Consider the following 21,762-nt stretch of genomic DNA (forward strand, 5'->3'; position numbering starts at 1 on the left):
TTACCACTTCTGCACACACCCATTGCACTCCCGAAACACTTGGTTCCACATGAGCATCAATTTCCTGGATGGATGCATCACATTCTCTCATGCCTATAATGCACCACTTTGAAACTCACTGATTGGATGGTACGGTTCCTGCATACATCTGTGCTGCATCCTGCACTTCTGCTCAAGTCACACTGTCAGTTTACAGCAACAACAAAAGCCACATGCACATTTTACTGGTAGGTGGTGGTGTGCCATGATATTGGTGTTGACCTCCAACCTGTGGGCTAACATGATACAAATGCTAATCATGTCTGCAGAACATGCCCTGTGAATAAGAATGTCGTATCTCTAGATATTCAAGGTGTTCTGTTTTTTCTGAACATGAGTATACATTGCCACCAGTTTCAATTACTGAAAATGTTTATACATATTCACGTTACTTCCTAATTACACTCTGGGAAATACTGCAACCAGCCTCAAATATTTTTTAATGATTTTATTCTACCATTACTAGTCACAGAGCGAAGCCTATCATCAGGTGGTAACACTGACTTCTTTGCAAGTTTTACATTTGTGTCCCGAAATACGACAAAGTTTTTGCGATTACATTCTTTAGAAAAGGTTTTACATTTGTTTCCTAAAATATATCAAAGTTTTTACGATTACATAGTTTTATGCTTATATATGCTCTATACATAGTACTTACTTCATGAAAAGCCCTCATTTACATAAGACAACGGTTTGATTTTCTTTTACAATCAATGAACTGAGCTAAATACAAGATGGTAAATACATTTGTTTACATTGACAGCTGATACGATGTGCCAAAGACTGTGATATGTGAACAGATATGGCACACTTCTGGACCTACTGCAAAGGTACTTCTTAATAGTACAGGTAATTACATACAGTTATACATTTAACTATTTAGGTTTAACAGATGCTGGTAATGGCCAACGAAGAATTTTCTCTCTGTCAATTAATTAATATTGTTATCATTTCAAATTATAGGAGCAGTATGAAATTTTGGAGGTATACCAGACTTTTTTCCTTTTTAATTCTAGCTGATCATTCAGTACACAGTCAGGTTTCTTGTGAACATAGCTGTATATTTCTAATTGAAAATGGTTCAAATGGCTCTGAGCACTATGGGACTTAACATCTGAGGCCATCAATCCCCTAGAACTTAGAACTACTTAAACCTAACTAACCTAAGGACATCACACACACCCATGCCCGAGGCAAGATTCAAACCTGCGACCGTAGCGGTCACGCGGTTCCAGATTGAAGCGCCTAGAACTGCTCGGTCACACTGGCTGGCCACTTCTAATTCTTCTAATAAAACCATCTATACTCCTTTTTCAGCTAAAGGAAATGTCATTAAGTTGTCTTTGATGCTTATCTCTGTGTTTCCATGTTGGATAATGTGAATAGCAAAAGTTGACTTATTTAGGTTGTTGAGCCTTAGAGCATCCCATGTGTTCATGATATTGTACATTAAAACTCTTACTAGTTTGGCTAATGTAAAAGTTGGAGCACACAGAACAATTTAGTTTATAAATGCCAGACCTGCGGTATACTTCAGTTTTTGAATTTAAGTTGTGAACAATTTTGTCTTTCATTTTATTGTTCGCGGAAAAACTAATTTTGATATTTTATTGCATGTAATAAGTTTGCAATCTGATATGATGCTTTATCAGTGAATGGTAAGCAGACATATTTCACAGAGTTTTGAGGAGATATTTGTGCTAAATTACTGTTTGATTTGGACTTAGAGATATATTTGTCACTGTATTTGCTTTAATTCTGGTGTGATGTTTAGTGATGGTGCCAGAAATGTAACCATCACTGTGGGTGATTAGTTTCATTGTTTCTAGTTCTTGTGGTTTATCTTCAGTGTCAAGGGATTTTTTCCATCCATTGAACATTATCGTATAATACATAACTGTGTGTTGCTCAGGGTGACATGATTACCTGTGTTGTGGTACCCGCTGTAGTGGGTTTTCTTTACATGTTAAACTTATATTTACCATTGTATTTACTAATTGTTTTATCCAAGAAATTTATGCCATTATCAGTTCCATGCTCAACAGTAAATTTTATGTTTTTGTGGGATTTGTTAACCTCTTTCAAAAACTGATTAATTTATTCTACAGTTCCATCAAGTGTTTGTAATACACGAGACTTTTTTCTTTACTGTCATATTGGCATTAAAAAGGATGTTTCTAAATGGTTTGTGCAAATGTTGGCTAGACACCTGCCTATTGCAAGGTCATCTTTCTGATCATATAAATTGTTATTAAAGCTCAACTAGTTATGTGACAGCACTAAGATTATAAGTTGAACTATCTCGTAAATTTCAGGTATACTGATCTTTTTATATTTAAGCATGTTATTTTTAATTACTGAGATAATTTCTTTTACCGGTATATTTGTAAACAAGTTAACTATATCAAAGAATGTGAATGTGGCTATGTGTGGTATGGGATGTCTTTGATGTTTCCTGAAATCTCATAGCTATCGTTTTCACAAAAATTATCTTCAAATGTAAAGGCCTTGGTGAGGATCTCTTTAAGTTTTCTTACTTATTTTGTAGCAAGGACTCTTTACAAGATCACAATCAGACATACAGGACAACGTTCTTTGTGAATCTATGATTGTGATCGAAGTTCTGAGGCTGGAGGGTACTTTATTGTGCATTCAGATTTTTCAATTTTGATTAGGAGGAAGTTGCAATCTCTGAGGACTTTTTTATGCTTAGCCTGTAATTTTAGGTTTGGGTCGGTATTAATTTCTTTTATGTTATGTTTCTGAAAAATCTAGTGTTTATTAATGTAATCGTCTTCATACAGTATCACTACAAGAGCTTTGTTCTCCTTGAGTTTTTTTATTTATTTTTCTGAGATCAGCTGAGTCTTGTGAAAATTTGCATTGTGTCTGGTTTGTGATTGTGTGTTTCTGGTTTAGTTTGTTTATTTTATTACCTACTACATTTTTACTGCAATTATTTAATTTAGTTATGTTACATACAATTCTGGTTTTAACAATTACTCCTTTACTGTTAATTTTTATTTGTTTTACAGGTAATGTTATGTTTTGGGCTCTTGTTTAGCAGGTTTTGTCGAGAATGACTGAAACTAATAGTTTCGAAATTGATAACTCTATCAAAGAGACAATCTTCATAAGATGATGGGTTATTGTATGACTTCTTGCTTAATATTACGGTTTTTAATTTTCTCTTTTGTCTTTGTGGTATGATATAATGTTTTGTTCTAATGAAAACACCAGTTTCGTCTATAATGCATGTGAAATACACCGGAAACAGCAAGTTATTCCGTTCTAAATGAAGAAGCTCTTTCTGTTTATACTGAGCTCTCATTTCACTACATAACCAACACAGTTCACATTTTACGTTTGCTAGATGTACGGTTTTACTGATGTTCTTGACATTCAATTTGATATACTTGGGAATCGCTCTTACAGCTAGACACTTTTTGTTAAATGCTACAGCAAGTATTACTTTCATTAGCTGAAGCTTGCACTTTTCAGAAATCATGCACAATTCTCTTTAACTGGCAGCGTAATGACAACATTATTTTATCAACCTTGGTGAGAGAACACCTCAGCTGTTTTCATAAATTACACTGTTGGAGCAGCATTGACTTTTTTGGAAGTTTTACATTTGTGTATTGAAGTTTCTGTGATTGCATAGTTTGCGAAAAGGTTTGCATATGCGTCCTAAAATATAACAAAGTTTTTTTGATTTCAAAGTTATATACTTATATATGCTCTACAAATTGAACTTTACATATTATAAGATGAAGGTTTGACTGATCAATCCTCGTTGATCAATGTTGATGTAAACAAATGTATCTGCCATCTTGTATTTAGTTCAATGATCAACATGGAATGTAAAAGAAAATCATACCTCTGCCTTATAATATGTACAGGAGGGCTTTTCATGAAGTAAATACAATGTATAGAGCATATATAAAAACTTTGGAATATTTTAGGATATAAATGTAAAATCTTTCATAAATTATGCAGTCACAAAAACTTTGTTCTATTTTAGGACACAAACATAAAACTCATAAAGAAGTCAATGCTACCACCTGCTGATGGGCTCAGGCCCGATATTAGTACCAGCAAAAAAAACACACCACCACCACCACCACCACCACCACCACCCCACCACCCCACCACCACCACCACCACCACCACCTTGTGGCTGATTGCAGTACTTCTCCTAAAGAGTAATTCATGAAACCAGATGTGGCATTCTCTAACCAAAATGGATAAAATATTTCCTAACTGAAATTCTTCCAGTAATGTATTAGTGGCACAGGATTTTCCCAGATACTGATTTTTTCTTTCTTTTCTGGTTTTTGCTAATTCATTCCATAACCATTTGAATTCCATGTTTTGTTGAGTAGCCTCATCCCCCAGAAAGTTTGATACTACCCAAGTTCTTTGCCTTTTCTCGAAATTTTTGTTGTACTAATTCTTGTACTTTTCCTCCAAACTGGTAAGTGTATCTTGTGAACAAATTGGTTCACCATTTTCACATCTCTGTTCTAATAATTTGATACGGCCTTATGCCTCTGAGATTTGATCCTTTACATATCTGCATACCTTCTCAGTCAAATCATGTAACAGGTCTACATTAATGTGTAATTCTTTAATATGACCGTGTATTTCACACTTCACCAAGACACACTGCCATAAAATTTCAGTGTGTATCTCCTCTTTTAATGCTGATAGCTTTTTGTCTAATTTATTACCTAGCCTCAACTCAATTTCCGATTTCAGAACCTCACAAGTTTCCCAAATCTCTTTCTTTAGCTCCTCTTCTAATTTCTCATTATTATTTTCTGGCTTAGTTGCACAGTCTTGTTTTTGAAGCATTTCACTATTAAGGTTATCACCTTAAGCTGTAAAACCGTTTTCTGTTTTATTATTACAACTTTGCAATAAAAATTTCTCTATTCATTCCCTGTCCCTCATGGGCTATTTTTCTAGTCATGCAAGTACAGTAGGTCTGTAAAGTCATGGTGCAGTTATAAACGCTTGTTGTGGCAAACAGAAACGAAAGGCTGAAACTTACACTACAATGGACAGTATGGCAAAGAGTTTCAGTAGTATGATGTTTAAGTAATATGATGTTCAATGGTGTGTGTGTGTGTGTGTGTGTGTGTGTGTGTGTAAGTCATGACGCAACCCAACAAACCATGTAACAGCAGCAGATAAGGCCACGTCAGTCAAGATGTTGGCGATACAGAGAAAAGTTGTGTACTTTGTAGCTTGCTTATAAAAACACATTAATCAGTGGGAGACCCAGTTAAAGGATGCTGGCAGTTTGCTGACAAATCCTGTTCTGGTAGGCATTCACTATGCGCTGAGTCTGTAGAAGCTGTACATGATAGCTATCTAATGAAACAAAAAAAAAGGAGTGTGTGTAACCTTGACAATTAGGCCTAAAAATAAGTTCAGTTCATAAGGTCTGAAAAAAGGTCTTCTTTTTAGGGTTACAAATTGTAGTTGTTGCACAATATCAAACTGACTGATAGACCCAAACGATTCAAGTTTGTTACAGATTTACTTAATAAGATCGATTATGATGAACGATTTATGAAGAAGACTGTGTGTAGCAATGAGGCCACATTCCCTGTCTGTCATATTCATCATTGTAACATCAGAATATGGGCTTCTGAAAATCCTTGTACCTTCACTGAACATGATCGTCCACCCATAAAATCAACACATGGTGTGCCCTGGTGCATAAGTTTTAGACCAATTTTTCTACGTGGCGCAGACTACGACATCAACAACTACCTTGACATGGTGCACTTGAATGCAGTGGCAATGCCACAATTTCCAGAATGTGTTATCTTTGAACTTGATTGTGCTCCTCTACACTACGCCAACAATGTTTGCAAGTTTTTGGATACAGAATTTCCCCCACGATGAATGGGAAGGGGTGGTTTTAACTCATTGCCACCATGATCCAGACCTAACATCATTAGACTTTTACTTTTGGGTTTATGTGAAGCAACGTGTGCACAGTGAATGTACCATCAACATTAATCACAGAATCACTGATGCTATTAGCTCTGTTACACCAAATGAACTGTATTAAGCACAGCTCACCTTAAGATGAGAACTGTGTGCTGGTGATGAACTGCCTGCTGGTGTGCTGCAGATGCATCACATCAATCAGCTATCGCAGGCTGCTGTTGTAGTGCGGCTGGCGACCAGAAACTGTGTGGTGCCGTAGGCTGCATGCTGAGTCGGGAGGCAAGCGCAATGTTCATAGACTGCTATCCTGTCACCACTCTTCTTCACAGAACTCAACCAGACATCTTCCTTATTGTAAGATCTTTTTCTTCTGTCACACAGATACAGTCCTTAATGCTGAAGTTTTGTTACTATAATCAACTGTGCTATTCTGTTTAATCTTTATTAGCACTCTTCTTTTTCTTCCCAAATTCTTGGCAATTTGTTTCTCTTTATTACTTTAACAATTCTTCTCATTTCATTCTACTACATGTGTACAGCTAGACATTTTATTATTAGTGTCGGTTGCCCTTGGCAACTGTACTTCTTCTCGAATATAAGTGTAAAATCTTTTTTAAATTGCTGTTCTTTTTTTGACCTTCCACTCTCAATCTACCATATTTCGTTTGTCTTGGCCTATATGGTCAAAATATGCACTGGTTTCACTTGGTTTGGGTCTTAGCTTATCCACAGACTGGATGTGTTTGTTATCACGTCTGCACACAAGGGCTATCAAAGTTTCTTTACTCCTTGAATTCCACGCATGCTCGCCCAACACAACTTCATCGACTATAAAGTCACCTATGTTATTTATTACAGGATCCACAGGTGGTCCTGTTATTCAGTTCCAGACCCCCCCCCCCCCCCCCCCCTTTGTTTTGCCTTGATGGGGTACTCTACCGTAATGATTTAAAAAAAAAAAAGTACTGAAAGGAGCTCAATCCTGATCTAGCACCTCAAACACCTATTCCCACTTAAAACTTATATTCTCTCATAAATTAACAATACAGCTTGGTCATATTACATCGTCCAGCCTTACAGAGCTCAATTCAAACATTTGCATCTACCTCAAGTACGTGTTCCATACCAAGATCAACAACAAGAAGAACAAAAACAACTGAAGAATATATCAAAGACACATTTTTACATTGTTAATTCAAGTATTATGTCTTCTCCATGAATATTTTTCATGACACTTTCCACTCATGGCTGCACAGAATAACATATGCCCACTACAGCAGGTGGAGAAATGCGCTGACTATCCACTTCCACTCGGCAGGCAGCTCGGCACAAACAGAAAGCCTAGCGGCAGTCTACTGCTCTCAACCACTCTTCCTTAATTTAAAACCTGTGTCTTTCCTCACATGGGTATTTTCATCTCTCGCAGAGCCTAAGAGGTGTACACTGCCATTTTCCACTCTAAATGACACGTACCACCAACAATAACACTATCTCCATTTGCGTACATGTTCTTTTTTATTATTATTATTTTTGTGACCTTATCCATTGCAACTGGGAAAGAGATCAGGACATGTCAGGCATGTCTGGCAAACATATCACTAACAAAATGATATATTCAGATATGTAAAGTTACACCAAACAACTTGTCATGTCTAACATACACTAATATTTTTCCCAGTTGCATTTGGTAAAGGCTCAAAAGCCTAAATTTGGGAAGTAATAAAAAAACACGCAGTCAGATGGTGGCAATGTTACAACAATAAGCTGTTTGAGTGTTCCAAGAAGATCCAAAAGTAACAGAAGCAATTTGTTTGCAAAGCACATTCACATTCACTTTCAAGAAAACAGTCACTTATTCCTTTGGTTACAGTGTACATATTTTAACCTTTGTATTCTATGATCAACAAATAATTAATGCTGGATACCAACAATGCAGAAAAAAACAAATAGCTACTTACCTTAAAGAAGACACATTAAGTTGCATATTATTGTGTCTGTCTGCCACTTAACGTGTCTCCTTTACAGTGGTTAGCAATGTATTTTTTCCTAAATTGTTGATATTCCTACCTGGAATTTCCATTCTTTAATTGGTTCCGAATGGAATACATGAAATTAAGACATAAGTCATCAAAGAAACCAGGAAATACCACAGCTCAATAGCCAGGAATATTTTAATAACTGTGGCATTTCAGCCATGAAAGTTTACAAGTGATAATTAGATAGTTTACACCACCAAACGTCATTAATATCAAATACACAAGACCAAAGGAAATTAAAAATATCAACAAGTTGCTAAGGCAGCAATATTTTTCTATGACAGTGTTTCTAGCAGGTTAGTAAAATATTGTGAAAGCTAGATAGAACTAACCTTGAACTATATTCATATCAGTCCTTCACTCAAGGGACATTTCTGGACAAACTTCAATACGAATTAGGAACGTCATACGTAAAAATGGGGATAACCGAGGCTTTACTCTCTTTCCAATAAAACAATAAATAAAAAATGATGTGAGTGATTATTCACTTCTCTCTCAAAATTTAATAACTGGTTTTCAGTTTCACATGTGGCAACTGACATATACTCATACAAATGAAAACCTAGCAGAACTAAAAACAACCAAAATGATCCTGCTCGTATATTTTGTGACTTTATTGAAGCCTTTTATGTAACTAAACGGTTCAATTTTGTAAAATAAATCTGCAAATTTTCTTCACAATGAACAGCCAACTGCATGTCCTAAAATGAGTTTTTGGCTTCAAAGGACATGGTGACAAATTAATACTAATTAATCACAAAAAGGAGAAATATGAAATCATTTACAAAGCAGTGTAATCTACATTTTGAACATGACGAAAGACAGTCATTGTAAACAACATGTAAGAAACAAGTGAAATTTCAAACATACGTACTTGTTCTCCACAAATCCCTGAATGCAGAGATCGAGTTCATCTGTTAAAACGCACCACCATCTTTCAAAGAACACCACTTTCTGGAAATAGAGGAAAGATAGTCTTAATTACTTCATAAAATATACCTTTGAGCTAAGATTTATTTATACAGTGATTGTTTTTTACTCATGCAATTAGTTGCACATCCAAGCACTCTTTTCTTTGCTGCACTAAAGGGGAGGGGAGGGGGGAGGGGGGGCAACAGCAACTTACCTAGTGATGAGAGTGGGGAGGGAGTGGGGTGCTAAACGTTATGTTACCCCCCCCCCCCCCTACCTGCCCCCAAACACACACACACTTTTTCACTAGAATGCAATATTTAATAATTCTTCTACAATAACTTGCTGAATTCACAGCTGTAAATGAATTTTCTTACTAGAATACAACAAATTAAAAAAAGTGTTATGTCTTCTTCTTCTTCTTCTTCTTCTTCTTCTTAAAATATTCAAACAAAAAATGTTCTAAGTACTAAGACATTCCTTTGATTTTATCTCATACTCACAGGGCTGGCAACATAAACATGACATTTACAAAACTCTTTTTTAACTATCACATCCCTTGGATCTTGACCTTCTGCATATGACTGAGAGCTAAATAAGAAACAGCAGGTTTTCTTCCAAGTTCCAACCTGTCACTAAACTGCTGAACAGCTGACTGATGTCACGAAGGTTTTCCGCTACAAGTGTGGGGAATGCGTCACAAAAAACACACCATAGCTAGAATTAAACTGCAAAGTAAGTAAGTCTCTTTTACATCAAATTGTATGCCATTTAAATAAACTCAATCTACATCTATCAGAATAGCACACACATTCACATATGAATAGCCACATAAAGCAACAAAATTACTACCCTAGCTGCTGTCTCGTTCTGGAAACCATTAATAATGAGCTATCTCAATAAAAGTGATTTTCCTTGTGGCAATTATCATAGGATGGTTTTTGAAAGTAACGATCAAATAATTTGTCCTCGTTATAAAGGGTATTTGGAACATCAGCTCCTCAGAAACTGTGTACCTCTACTTTCAGAAAACACCACAATTGCAACCACAAAAGTAATGGGGTAACTTGTGTCTTAGTGCTATATTACAAGGTTCGGGAGTGGGTTAAGAGACAGGAAACTGCTTGATAAACAGGAAGAAAATAACATCTAAGGCCTAAGATGTAACTTCCAAATGCTTCGGGATAATGTGTCAGACTTGGTTACACTTTATATCAACAATGAATAACAATAACATGGGAAGGCTATATTGCTATTCATCATATAGAGGAAGCATTGAGTTACATTTTATAAGAACAATGAATAACATTAATATGGGAAGAATATATTGCTACTCATCACATAGAAGCAGCGTTGAGCCAAAGACAGGCACAATGAAAAGACTGCTAAAATATTAAAGCTTTCAGACGAAGTCCTTCTTCTGCATTAAAAAACAATACACATTCACCCCAGCTTAGCTCACACATACATGACCACTGTCTCAGAGCACTGGGGTCCAAATGCGACTGCATCTACGTCTCACGAAGCAGCAATCTGCTTGGATGAGGCAGTGTGTAAAGACGTAGCATGTGGAGGAGAGAGGGTGGAGGATCAGGTTAGGGGTAGGGGATGATGCTGGTGCTGCCTGTGAGACTACCTAAGGAAATGGTGGGACAGGACAGTGGGCTGCTAGGAGCAGCATCAGGAGACTTGCTAGACGAGGGTGGAAACGGAAAGGAGGAAAAGGGGGGGTAGAGAAGAGAGAAATAACTTCTAGGTGTACTGGCAAGATAGAAGATGTATGTACTGTAGTGGGAGCTGGGAATGGGGTAGGCAGGAGGAAGAACGAAAGGCTGAGGTGAGAGGGGATTCAGGAACGATGGATATATTGTAGGAAGAGTTCCCACCTGCTTGTTGGCCTGTTAGCAGTCATGCCCAGGTAGAATGGAGCACAATGGTTGCAACTTTGTAGATCTCACAGCTTCTTGCACAGGTGGCCTTGGATGGGGTGAGAGAGGCCAGTGATAGGATTGTAGTAGGTGGTAACAGAAGAATGTATGGGACAGGTCTTGCATTGGATCTATTGCATGGATATGAGCCAAGTAGCAAGGAATGGGAACTGGGGTGGACTAGGGATGGACAAGCATATTTCATAGGTTGGGGGCGGGGGGATAGTGGAATATCACTGTGGGAGGGGTTGGGAGGATATTTTTCATTTCATTTTTGACTATATCCCATCCTGTCCTGAAATATCCCAGCTACTGTCCTCCCCAACCCTCCTACACAGATATCTTGTTGCCTGCCAGTCCTAGATAATACTCTTAATCTATCACTACCACTCTCCTGCTCCTAGCCCCTTGCCTGATGGCTCATATCCCAGCTACAGACACAGATGCAATATCTGCTCCAGTCCTATCACTGGCATCTCCTATTCAATACTAGAAATTGAATAACAAAATGACAACTGATACATACATTCATAGTAACCTACACATGTTGCATACCTGCATTGTGTTCACTCCATTTATAAAAGTTATTTCACATGGTTGCCTCTGTATGGCAAAAAAACTCTGTGGCAAAATCTGTTCTAATCTTGAAAGAAGCAGCCATGATCTCTTGCATGGTAGATTTAGTTATTACTGGTGGACCACAAACAGATACAACACTGTAACAGCTCAAGCGGAAGACAACATTCCCTCCAGGCACGTCCACATACAAACATCAAAAAATGTTTTGCATCACCCCCGTTCCCAGAATTCCTGAAGATATATGTTGACTGTGGATATTGTATCACAGACACAGTCCCTTTGACTGTTCAGGGATGTCACTAAAACCACCCAAAGACGTAAACAACCATGCATGAGCAGCACCTAATAGACGGAGGGGGTCCAACAGCCGATCAGTTCCAGTCATTCCACCAAGAAGGAGGTACACGGCTGGTGTTGTCTGTATCTCAACAATGCCTAGCCGATCAATACCGTGGTTCAATCATGTCCGCATTGTTACTTTGTGCCAGGAAGGGCTCTCATCGAGGGAAGTGTCCAGGCGTCTCAGAGCAAACCAAGGCGATGTTGTTCAAACATGGAGGAGAGACAGAGAGACAGAAACTGCCCAAGGGCTACTACTGCAGTGGATGACTGCTACCTATGGATTATGGCTCGAAGGAACCCTGACAGCAATGCCACCATGTTGAATAATGCTTTTCGTGCAGCCACAGGATGTCGTGCTACGACTCAAACTGTGAACAATAGGCTGCATGATGTGCAACTTCACTCCCAACGTCCATGGCGAGGTCCATCTTTGCAACCATGACACCATGCTGCATGGTACAGATGGGTCCAACAACATGCCGAATGGACCGCTCAGGATTGACATCATGTTCTCTTCACTGATGAGTGTCACCTATGCCTTCAACCATACAATCATCGGAGATGTGTTTGGAGGCAACCCGATCAGACTGAATGCTTTAGACACACTGTCCAGCGAATGCAGCAAAGTGGAGGTTCCCTGATGTTTTGGGTTGGTATTATGTCGTGCCGATGTACGCCGCTGGTGGTCAAGGAAGGTGCCGTAACAACTGTACGATACGTGAACGCCATCCTGTGACCGATAGTGCAACCATATCGCCAGCACATTGGAGAGATATTCACCTTCATGGGTGACAATTCATGCCCCCATTGTGCACATCTTGTGAATAACTTCCTTTAGGATAACGACATCACTCAGCTACAGTGGCCAGCACATTCTACACACACAAATACCAAACATGCCTAGGATAGACTGAAAAGGGCTGTTTATGGGCGATGTGACCCACCAACCACTCTGATGGATCTACGCCAAATCACAGTTGAGGCATGGGACAATCTGGACCAACAGTGCCATGATGAACTTGTGGATAGTATGCCATGACGAATACAGGCATGCAAGACAATGTGCTACTGGGTATTAGAGGCACTGGTGTGTACAGCTATCTGGACCACCATCTTTGAAGGTCTCACTGTATAGTGGTACAACATGCAATGTGCGGCTTTCATAAGCAATAAAAAGGCCAGAAATGATGTTTACATTGATCTCTATTACAATTTTCTGTACAGGTACCGGCACTATCAGAACTGAGGTGATGCAAAACTTTTTTTGATGTGTGTATTATAGTGTTGCCAGATTGTGTAGATGGCCAGACTTAAGAATTCTTAAGGAGCAACTAATTTTTTTGCTGTCAAATGTAAACAATAAGTTTACTTGGGTGAGCAATGGCTTGCCCAACTTACAAAAAAAGGTATTACAGAAAAAGTATTCAGTATTATACATACAGACTGCAAAAATGAAAGACATAAGAAAGATGTAGACAACATTTCAAAAACCCATTATGACTGATAATGTTAGCAATCTTCCCAAGTGTCGAACTGCCTTGCATCACCAGTTATTTTGGCAGCAGAGAATGTTGCTGTCTTCAGCTGATTTCTGTGGGATGGACACTGGGTAAAAATTATCTCTCTACTGTGTTGAAACTAAATGAAACAGCACACATCTGCAGGATATGTGAAACAAGGAGTGGGAACCTACTGCTGATTGAAAGCTTCATCAGTACGAAAGCCATCTTGAAATACAAACAGTGGTTGGTTAAGTATCCCATAATAAAGGTAAGAAAAAAATTTTCTTGTCTTGGCAGAGAGTTGATAATGATATGAAGCAAAGTTTGTTTTAATTATGCTGAATAAAATATGTGTGAATAGTTCCATGTTCTAGATTTGACCAATTTCTTTTTACATTATGAGTTAAATGTAAGCAAGTTTTACCATGCATTCATACAACTGATTCACCTCTACAGGTAATTAACCCACTACCTTCAATGCGGATGTACACTTATGTTCGACCTCCAGAGAAAGTAGGATGGGGACAGCAGATAGGTGGCATTGCGTGGGAGTGAGAATCTGCCAAGGAGCATGGTCTGCATTTTTGCAATAAACACTGTGTCCAGGTGGCACTGCGGGTAACGCAACTGCCTGGTAACTAGGGGGTCACGGGTTCAAGTTCCAGCCCAGCATGCATTTTCACTCACTGTTACTGACCCTGCATAAAGTCTCACTGCAGCTAATATCATTAGTTCCTTCCCTTTCCCTTCCTTCCTTCCTCTCCACTTACAACAGCTCTCATAGCTGCAGATTCAGTGTGTTGTGTTCCTCCGGAAATTTCCAAAACAAAAGACCCCATGCTCATATAATAACTATAAGTACTTCCTCAGGCTTCACTACTTCGGAAAGACCAGAAGAAGAGCAAAATTAACATTTTATTTTTAGGTAATGATGCTGAAATGGTAAAAATGGAAATGCCATGTGGCTAGGGCCTCCCGTCGGGTAGACCATTCGCCTGGTGCAAGTCTTTTTAGCTGATGCTACTTCAGCGACTTGCGTGTCGATGGGGATGAAATTATGATGATAAGGACAACACAACATCCAGTCCCTGAGCGGAGAAAATCTCCGACCCAGCCGGGAATCGACCCTGGGCCATTAGGTATGAGATTCTGTCACGCTGACCACTCTGCTACCAGGGGCGGATGCTGAAATGGTTATCAGGGGGATGACACACAATCCCCATGTGCGATATTTTCTTTATTTTACACTGTCATTACCACAGTAAGTTGTGTTGGTCATTATGACACATTTTTTGTTTTACGAGATTTCCTTCTGGCAGCACATGATCCTTCTGTTTTTGCTTTGGATGATCCTGTGTTTATGTGGCTTGTTCTTTTTCTGTATTCTAGTGAGGAACTACTGAATCTTAACATCTACATTTGTCAAATTATTTATCATACTTACATAAAAAGTTGATATTACCATTCGCAGACTCAGTAGTTGCAGCTTACAAGTTATGGAAGATATACATTTGTGCAGATGCTTCAGCTGTCAATCTGCATCTCCTCCAACATGCTATGGTTGTTCACAACAAAGCCTCCATAACTATTGTTGTCCCCTCCCCTACCAAGCCATCTGCACAGCTATGGTCTAGGTTATTTTGTGTGCTCTGTAGCAAGAATTCAACAAGTGTTGTAAGCTATTACAACAAAGGTAACTAACTTGTTTGTCCAATGAGCCTTCAGTATCTTCAAAGCCACCACAAGGTCGACTCTTCAAATTATGGACCAATTTCGTACACTTTTACTGCTTAAGGAAGTAACAAATTCTTTGTGAAAGGTAGTAGAGACCATTCTGACCTAAGGGAAGAACAGAGTTTTCAACATGTGATTTGATCACGTAGTGTAAATATTTGAACAAGTCATCTATTGAGGATATATATAATGCATTTAACTTCGGAATATACACATGTAAGAAATAAGCAATTCAATCTAGGCACAATGCTTGAATGAAGAGTATTCAAAGGAATATCAATTGCTGTGTAACACATGAAAAGTATACAAACAGCATTAAGGTACTACAAACAGTGTCTGAAATTTATTTATCATCCTGAGAGATACAGTAGTCTTCTTATGCTGTCAAAACGTAAGCTGAAATATTCAATTCCAACAGGTATAAATCCATTTAATAAAATATGCTTGTTCTTTACTTCATTACATTAGATTGCATTAGATACACCATTCAATCTATGGATCAATAGTGAGGAAGTGCTCATGGATGTAAACTTGTCAGAACACAAAGAGACAAGGAAACACAATTTTCAAATCAGCTCGTGTCTGATTAAATATTCACTTAGGATATCACTCCAAAAGTATCACCATGCTTTGTAGCCTACTGGATCCCTTTAAAACAGCCTGGCCTTTATGCACCAGCTGTTTCTCATAATCAGTACTAGTTATATCAGTGTGTGCGAAATATGTTCCAGAACAACTGTGATATACATACAAAATCTTCTGAGACAAATCACAGTTAAAACTCAAATTTTCAAAGATAATTACTATCTTCTTCATCTGGGGATGTGCATGCATGTGCACATACAGTATCTACAGCATTCAGTGTGAGCTTGGGCTATGGTACATGGAGCAGGCCCCTGCTGGAGCACATCAGGTCTGAGGCAGAGTGACAAATTGGCAATCACTGAGCACAGTTTGGGAAAAAAAAGCTGCATGTTGGATTCTGAATGAACAAGAGTGCTTTTTAATCAAATGTAGTTTGTGACAGCACAATAAAGGAAACCATCAAATTTAGGGCTAATAACAGCCTCAGAAACAGAGATGGTGGTGATTAATAAAGTTCTGTTTCGAACGTGTTACTGACCATAACACACTGTGAGCACTCAGAGCTGAGAGATATCTGTACAATGTGCTAGTTGGAATCTGACTGAATGTGCTGGGATTCAAGCACACTCCCTCAACCGCTCCAGCCTGTGCTGGGTCAATGGCAAGGACAACTCAACTCACTGCAGCACCTGTATAAGGACAACCAAGATGCCATTTCAACACTTTGCCAGTAGATGGCGGAAGCAACAGTCATCGAAACATCGCAGCTTTATGACAAACTGATTTGTATGGAAACACGAGAACTTTATATTAGTTCAAAACACACAAAAGACGACGAGGTCTTACATATACATGTTGACACCAATGACTTATTTCTTTGGTTTTACTATTTTGTTGTATATTTGGTATTCTATGTGGTTCATTAATACAGGATGCCACAATCCCTTCAGGTCAAAATAATAGCAACAATAAAGGGTAGAACTGAGTATTTTGAGAAAAGAAACAAGTGGTTGGAAGAGTGTATTTCAGCAGTATAAGGTCTCGAATGAACAATGTTTGTGAAGTAAATGTTTGTAAACTGCTTATGCTTCACACTAAAGCAATTGCCTGAAAACTGACAACCATAACACTATCTTGAAAAACAATACACTATTGCCTAGACTGTATTCACAGAGGAGTTGACTGATTGTAAAAGGTATAGCATTTCTCATTACAAAAAAACTGAAGACATGTATTTAATGTATGATGTTGCAGCATGCAGTGCCCAGAAAGTCGTACAAATGTACAGAGAAAAGATTCATAGTATGTATCTTGTGAACTGGAAAAAAGTTATCAGCACATACAGGAAATTACAAGAAATTGGATTATTCATGCCACAGACAATCGGCAAACATTCTCAACAAAGATTTGTTTCGAGAGTAGAATTTGAGGAGACAGTGTTGGATCCTGTGACAGAACATTAATCAAGCACCAGGGTCATTCCATGTCAAACGTACCAGATTCAGAGATGGTCCCCACACAACCATTTCTGAATCCAATGCCATTTTTGGAGTAGGTTCAACTATAGCTTGGATCAACATGTACAAAGCTTCAACTCGATTTCTTTCATTACAGTTCTTCAGCTTCTCTTAGACAGAGGTCTTAGTTTTCACCATCTACATGCATGCCAGAATGTTAACTGGATAACTTTTTCAAAAAGTGCTCTTACCTTATAAGATCCTGCTTTTGTATACTTAAACAACATTTTTTGCTGAATAAGAACACATTACTAATTAGATCTTTAAATACAGAGTCCACCAGAAAAATGTATATACACTTTATGGAAAGAAAAGTATTACTTATGTATGTATTTTACATTTAATAATTGATCACACATGTTGCACCACCTTCAGTTTAACACAAGATTACTTTAAATGTTCAAAATGTTCACTGTTGGCAGCTACATACATAACAAAATGACGAGCGCTCGCTGCAACCACGTCAGTCAATGTTACAGAGGAGATAGCTGCACATATCGCTGTAATCTCCTGGCAAAGTTCCTCCAGCATGCATGGCTAACATCGATAGAAGTTATCTTTTATGGTTTCCCACAAGTAAAGGTCCATAGGTGATAGATCTGGTGACCATGTGGTAGTGTGGTGGCACTCCATCCTGTTGGTAGAAGACCTCTTATCAGCTCCATAAAGCACACGTAAACCTGGCAAAACTGATGTTTGTAACATTTCCAGGTACATTTCTCCAGTGACAGTAGCATCAAAGAAAAAGGGTCTTACTAAGCCCCTATATGATGGTCCACACCACACATGAACCCCTGGTAGATTGACTGCTTTATCCACATAAACATGCCGATTTTCCAGTGTCCAGTACACAATGTTATGCCAATTCACGGTTCCATTAAGTTTAAATTGTGCCTCGTCACTCCACACTACCTCCGTCCCAAATTGATCATCGTCAGTTACCATTTGCTGATACCATTCGCAAACTTGCATTCAGTGGTCGGGATCAATATCATTAATCGTGTGCAGTAATTGTGGAATGTAAATTTTCCACTGTGCAGCTAACAGAATTCTTCGTACACTTGTACTGCTAACCCCCACTTCATGTGCACATTGCATAGCAGACTTCTGTGGTGAATTGGCAAATGTTTCAACACGAGAGCTGACGAAGCAGGACTGGTAGCTGTATGCTGTCTTACTGATCTTGCTTTGTGAATATCACAAATAGTTCCATGCAATTGCAACGACAATATCAATATCTTGATAGAGGCTCTTAAGTAAGAGGATCATACATGTTACCTCTCTTAAGTGGATATACAATAAACAACGAATAAGATGTGCTAATATTTGATGGTGTCTTGAATATAAACAGAAACAGAGTTACAATGAAAGGTTATAGTTTCTCATTAAAGTGATGGTACGTTATGTAAACTGAAAGAATAAACCTAAACAACTTAAGCTCATGGTGCTGGAACAGAAGAAATTATATATAAGAGTGCATCTAACTAATTTATTTAAACACACAGTTCACGAGATATGGTGTCATAAACAATGAGATGCCATCATATGAATACATGCAGATTCATTCATCCATCAATGAGAATGAGAGTACTTAGTGACTGGCATCAAACTATACATGATTTATAATTGTAAACATTTACAAAAAAGAAAAAATTCTCATTGACATGCCCCACAAAATGATGACAGAGAAAAATGTCATCACTTAGTACATTTATGCTGTTAATGCTGTAAAAACTGCTGCATCAGGCACGACATATTAATGTATTACTTCATTACTATTAACTCTATTCACAATATATTTTGCACACAGTATCCACAAACATCACTAAATGTGTGGGCAAATTTATATCACTGTGTGACATATAGTTCATGAGATTTAAGTCACAAACACTGAGATGGGTGAGACACTGCTGTGTCAGGCATGTATTTTGTTTTATTATTTCTGTTCTACTAAAGCTATTCACAATGTTTACATTTTGTAAACATATTTTTTTAAAAAAAGTGTATCAAACCTTGGGTGTACTCCAATGCAACATTGTATCACTATTTCAAATCAGTTGGCCAAGAACTTTCTGAGATTTGCTGTTACGTACAAATGAAAAGGAAATGTAAATGTTTCTTATCACATCTCAATGATTATAACACATATGCCATTTGAGTTCAATCACTTGCAGTTTCTGGTGTGACTTGCATTTGCAACGACCAACAAGGCGCAGGGACAATTGTTACAAATATACAGACTAAATTTGGAAAATCCATGCTTCTCTGATGGACAATTGTATATGGCTTGCTCATATGTTCCGAAACCTGCTTGATTTGTGTATGCACCAGGCAGGAAAAAACAAAAATATGTTGTATAGAAAAGCACTTTAATAAACAGATGATGAGACCAAACACCGTTTTTCTTTCTGTGGCATTGCAACACATGTCGGGTACAGTTAGTATTTAATAAACCTGACATATGTAAAGGATTAGCTAAGAATTTTCTGACAAAATTTATTCGTATAACAGTTTTGTGAATTTTGTAATGGAGACAACAACACGTCTGAGGTGTGGCATGTATAGTGTAAAATACCATTTTGTTGAAGCTATATGTTGCACAGCGGATCTACGACTGTCAAATGATGATCATAGACTACTGAAGCACATTTAATTACTGTAGTTTGGAAAGTAGGCCACACTTGTTGGCTGTGTGGTTTATTGTCTGAGCATGTTGATTAAATGGTAAGGGAGGTGGAGTAGCTACTGGATGGGGTGCTGCCAGTGGCAGCTTGCATTTGCCCACACTTGCTGTACTTGATATTTTCCCTGTGCAGCAGATTCCCACTTCGAAGTTTTGAGGGCCCCCTTGGAAGAAGACACCCTTGACAGTGCTTAAGAAAGTCACAGAACAAAAGTAGCTTAAGAAAGCCACAGAACAAAAGTAACTTGTGAGTAGGGTGTGCTATAAACTGTAACTCGGTTCGTTGCAAATGTTGTCGAAATATACTTGTCAACCAGATAGAATTGTTTGAAGACTTTCTTGTATGTAAAACGCAATACAATATCTGTGGTTTACAAAAGACAAAAGTGCTCTCATTTAGTAGTGTGCACAGAAGTAGCCTATTGCAGAGTTTTCAGCACTCAGCAACACACCAGAAAGGAAAATGCACTTATATGAGGCACACATGGTATACCTGGATGCCAATTTTTGGAAAGGGGGGGGGGGGGGGGGAGAGGAGCGGAGAGAGAGAGAGAGAGAGAGATTTTTTTCAAGTCAAGATGCAGGTTACAAGATAAAGGCATTTCACATTAGTCGCCTGCTCTCCAGCTAACATATTGCGCTAATAACCATCTGCAAGATTGAAATTAGAATTATATTAATACCTTCAGCTGCTAACGGGCATTGATATATATATCAACGGGGACCGATGAAAATGTGTGCCCCAACTGGGACTCAAACCCAGGATCTCCTGCTTACACCCCAACACACTCATTACTTGTGGAAGACATTCTTACCAAGTCCTGTAAGAGTTCGGGGAATATGTGTGCAACTGCACAGAGGAAGAAGGTCATAGCCAGTGTTGCCAGAACTATATACTTAATGACGATGTAAATAAAACAGAAAGAAACTTCCACATGGGAAAAATATATTAAAAACAAAGATTCCAAGACTTACCAAGCGGGAAAGCGCCGGCAGACAGGCACATGAACAAAACACACAAACACACACAAAGAATTACGAGCTTTCGCAACTGGCAGTTGCTTCGTCAGGAAAGAGGGAAGGAGAGGGAAAAATGAAAGGATGTGGGTTTCCCTCTCCTTCCCTCTTTCCTGACGAAGCAACTGCCAGTTGCGAAAGCTCGTAATTCTGTGTGTGTGTTTGTGTGTTTTGTTCATGTGCCTGTCTGCCGGCGCTTTCCCGCTTGGTAAGTCTTGGAATCTTTGTTTTGAACTATATACTTATATGGATATGGTGTCTGTTCTTACGGGACTTGGTAAGAACGTCCTCCACGAGTAATGAGTGTGTTGGGATGGCACACTATGAATGCAGTGTGTGGACATACAAGGTGAGAATGTGGGTTTCGCGGGAGACGTGCACAAGATAGTCCCTGCAGTCGCGCTTTCCTCTGTGCCCTCGGTGGCTCAGATGGATGGAGCATCTGCCATGTAAGCAGGAGATCCTGGGTTCGAGTCCCTGTTGGGGCACACATTTTCACCTGTCCCCATTGCTCTATATCAGTGCCCGTTGGCAGCTGAAGGTATTAATATAATTCTAATTTCGTTCCAGACGGCTTCAGGCTTTTGGACACGTCCGAAAGAACAGTCACCATCACCATATAAGTATCTGCAAGATTTTCTCACCTGCCTCAGATATGAACTGGTGTTTTGAAATAAAATGGTGGCTTGTCAGGCCATGATTTTTATTTACTTTCTTTTTTAAAAACCACTTTCTCTATAATCTCTTCTACAGTTGCTTGATGCATCTCTATAACTTCTCTATCAGTATAAACCCCCTGTTTGTATTGTATAATTTCTTCTGGGTCTTGTGTTTTAAAAACATCTACCAAATAAGATTCTAGCTCAGGTTATCCAGGACAATGTTCTAATATTGCAGCATACAGTCCTTGATTCCAAATGG

At 38.5% G+C, this 21,762-nt stretch overlaps 1 protein-coding gene across 6 annotated transcripts in view; it reads right to left on the reverse strand.

Annotated features, from left to right (window-relative positions):
• LOC126353935 (uncharacterized) overlaps window positions 1-21,762 on the reverse strand; it is a 340,432-nt gene that overhangs the window by 242,361 nt on the left and 76,309 nt on the right. For 4 of the 6 annotated variants that reach the window (XM_050003197.1, XM_050003198.1, XM_050003200.1 and 1 more), the window contains one exon: window positions 8,917-8,996. In XM_050003197.1, the coding sequence (XP_049859154.1) occupies window positions 8,917-8,996 (80 nt within the window). Of the gene's footprint in view, window positions 1-8,916; window positions 8,997-15,007; window positions 15,145-17,571; window positions 17,776-21,762 lie in introns of those variants that run through there. The other 2 variants (XM_050003202.1, XM_050003201.1) reach the window with 2 other exon arrangements.

The sequence above is a fragment of the Schistocerca gregaria genome, chromosome 3, assembly GCF_023897955.1.
Source record: "Schistocerca gregaria isolate iqSchGreg1 chromosome 3, iqSchGreg1.2, whole genome shotgun sequence".
Taxonomy (NCBI): Eukaryota; Metazoa; Arthropoda; class Insecta; order Orthoptera; family Acrididae; genus Schistocerca; species Schistocerca gregaria.